Below are 1,906 nucleotides of genomic sequence, written 5' to 3' on the forward strand. Positions count from 1 at the left end.
ACAAAAATTAGTTCAAATCTTCTAGTCAACAGTATACTACGAAATTACTCAGCGAAATTCACAAAATGGTTCGTTTAAGCGTTTTTGCCATTTGTTTGGTTTCCGCCCTTGCTCTCAACTGCGTTGAGTGTTCAGGCGAGGCTTTGGAGTCGAAAATCGAATTCAATTTCGTGCAAAATTTGACCGATTTCTTGGCCGCCAACCCAGGCATTCAGTTGGAACAATTAGATAAAGAAGTGAGCTATGACGGACCATCATCGAGAACTCAACTTACACACCGGTTGGGAAATCGTCTAAGTGGTGAGCAGCTTTTTTTTTTAAATTCTCAGTGGATTAAGTTGGGCTGTCTGCTTGTTGAAGAAACTAGTAACTATTATTTAAACCAACTTTTAACTTTTCAGGCGACCGCCTTTTGGCAACCGACTCAGCCAGCCAGCAATGGGCTCAACCACAAGACGTTCGTCTCAATTTGAACTACCCAAAGTCTGGATATGCTGAGATCATCACATATCTTGAAGTCATCACTGAACAGGTAAAATATTGATATTGACGTCACTTTCATTTCAAAAAAGCTGATAACAATCTGATCAACATTTCATTCCATCGATCGATTTGCCTGATAACGACTATAGCAAAAGTTCATTTTGAAATCATGCATAGCGAATTGTTATCATTTTTATAATGAATTTTTTTAAATCGTTTTCAGAGTACGAATTTGGGCAACGCTTATGTTGTCTCGGGAGGCATTGGACAAAGACGTATCTCCGTCGTTATTGAAGCAAAACAAACTCTCTACTGGCAATACAGAGCATCGATTTTTGGCTACTAAATCCATTGGATATTATGGCATTCCACTTCCTAGCATGTGTAAAAGACACAATTTGTTCCGAATGTTAATTTCAAAAATAAAATAATTCAGAAACGCATATATTGTTCAGTATTTTCATGTTTACTTCACCTCCAATTCAACGTGTTTCGGTTTGGCTGCAATCAAAATCTTTGGATCTTTATGATAATAAGTGTATTTATTCTTCAAAACCTGAAAATGTTCATTATCCAAGTTAAACTTATGCATACGTTTGAAGTCTTGGCCATGATCAATATCAAAATATTATCTTGGAGCTACTTTCTTAAAAACCGAATGTGTGGTTCGAGTGTCGCCGTATCCACGCATATAAATCCGCTTCTGTGCTATAGAAATAATTGGAATATGCAACGGTAGTGCATGCCAGTCGAATTGGTAGATGTCATTTCCGATGCTTTCGAATTGTGTCGTAACATTGCCACCAAAATGACGGAATAAAAAGAAGGGAGCGAGTGCCACTAATATCATGAGTGTAATGTGTAAAACTCCAAAAAAGTGTTCCACACGGAGAATCTATTCGAAATCGTTGTATTTAATAATCAAAATACTTTTTACTAGGGGCTTCACACGTTATTCAATAATATTCATTAGACTGTAATGTCAAAAAATGTTCCAATATTCACCATTATCTACCAAAATCGTTCAAATTTACGGTTGAAGGTTTGATTCACTACTATTTGCTACTATTTTTATTTTCCATACGTATACACGTAAATTTGACATATCTATGTATATTCAGTAATATTCATTTGTCGTTCACGATAAATATTGTTGAATATACGTGGATATTTCGGATGCACATGCATACCATTGAATTTCTAAGTTATTACTTGATGCTGCATCATTGACGCATTGCGTGCAGATATAAAAGATGAAAAAAATGATTTTACCCCCTAGAATTTTTAAAAGAAATGTATTGACTTACATCGTGAACTCTCAGAACTAAAATCCCAAAAACACCTATTGTTTACAGTGGACAAACGAATACAGCAACTTGATTTGTGTCTGGAAATCGTCTCGCAAAACTAAAAACCGAAAGAA

The 1,906-nt window shown here is 35.7% G+C and overlaps 1 protein-coding gene across 1 annotated transcript; it reads left to right on the plus strand.

Moving 5' to 3' along the window:
- LOC129566525 (uncharacterized) lies at window positions 1-926 on the plus strand. Its single transcript, XM_055442565.1, has 3 exons — window positions 1-300; window positions 402-532; window positions 707-926. The coding sequence occupies exons 1-3, from the start codon at window positions 66-68 to the stop codon at window positions 827-829; spliced, it is 489 nt and encodes a 162-aa protein (XP_055298540.1). The 5' UTR covers window positions 1-65; the 3' UTR covers window positions 830-926.
- The last annotated feature ends 980 nt before the right edge of the window (window positions 927-1,906 follow it).

This window comes from Sitodiplosis mosellana, unplaced genomic scaffold, assembly GCF_009176505.1.
Source record: "Sitodiplosis mosellana isolate CC-2019 unplaced genomic scaffold, AAFC_SMos_1.0 Smas_scaffold_3, whole genome shotgun sequence".
NCBI lineage: Eukaryota > Metazoa > Arthropoda > Insecta > Diptera > Cecidomyiidae > Sitodiplosis > Sitodiplosis mosellana.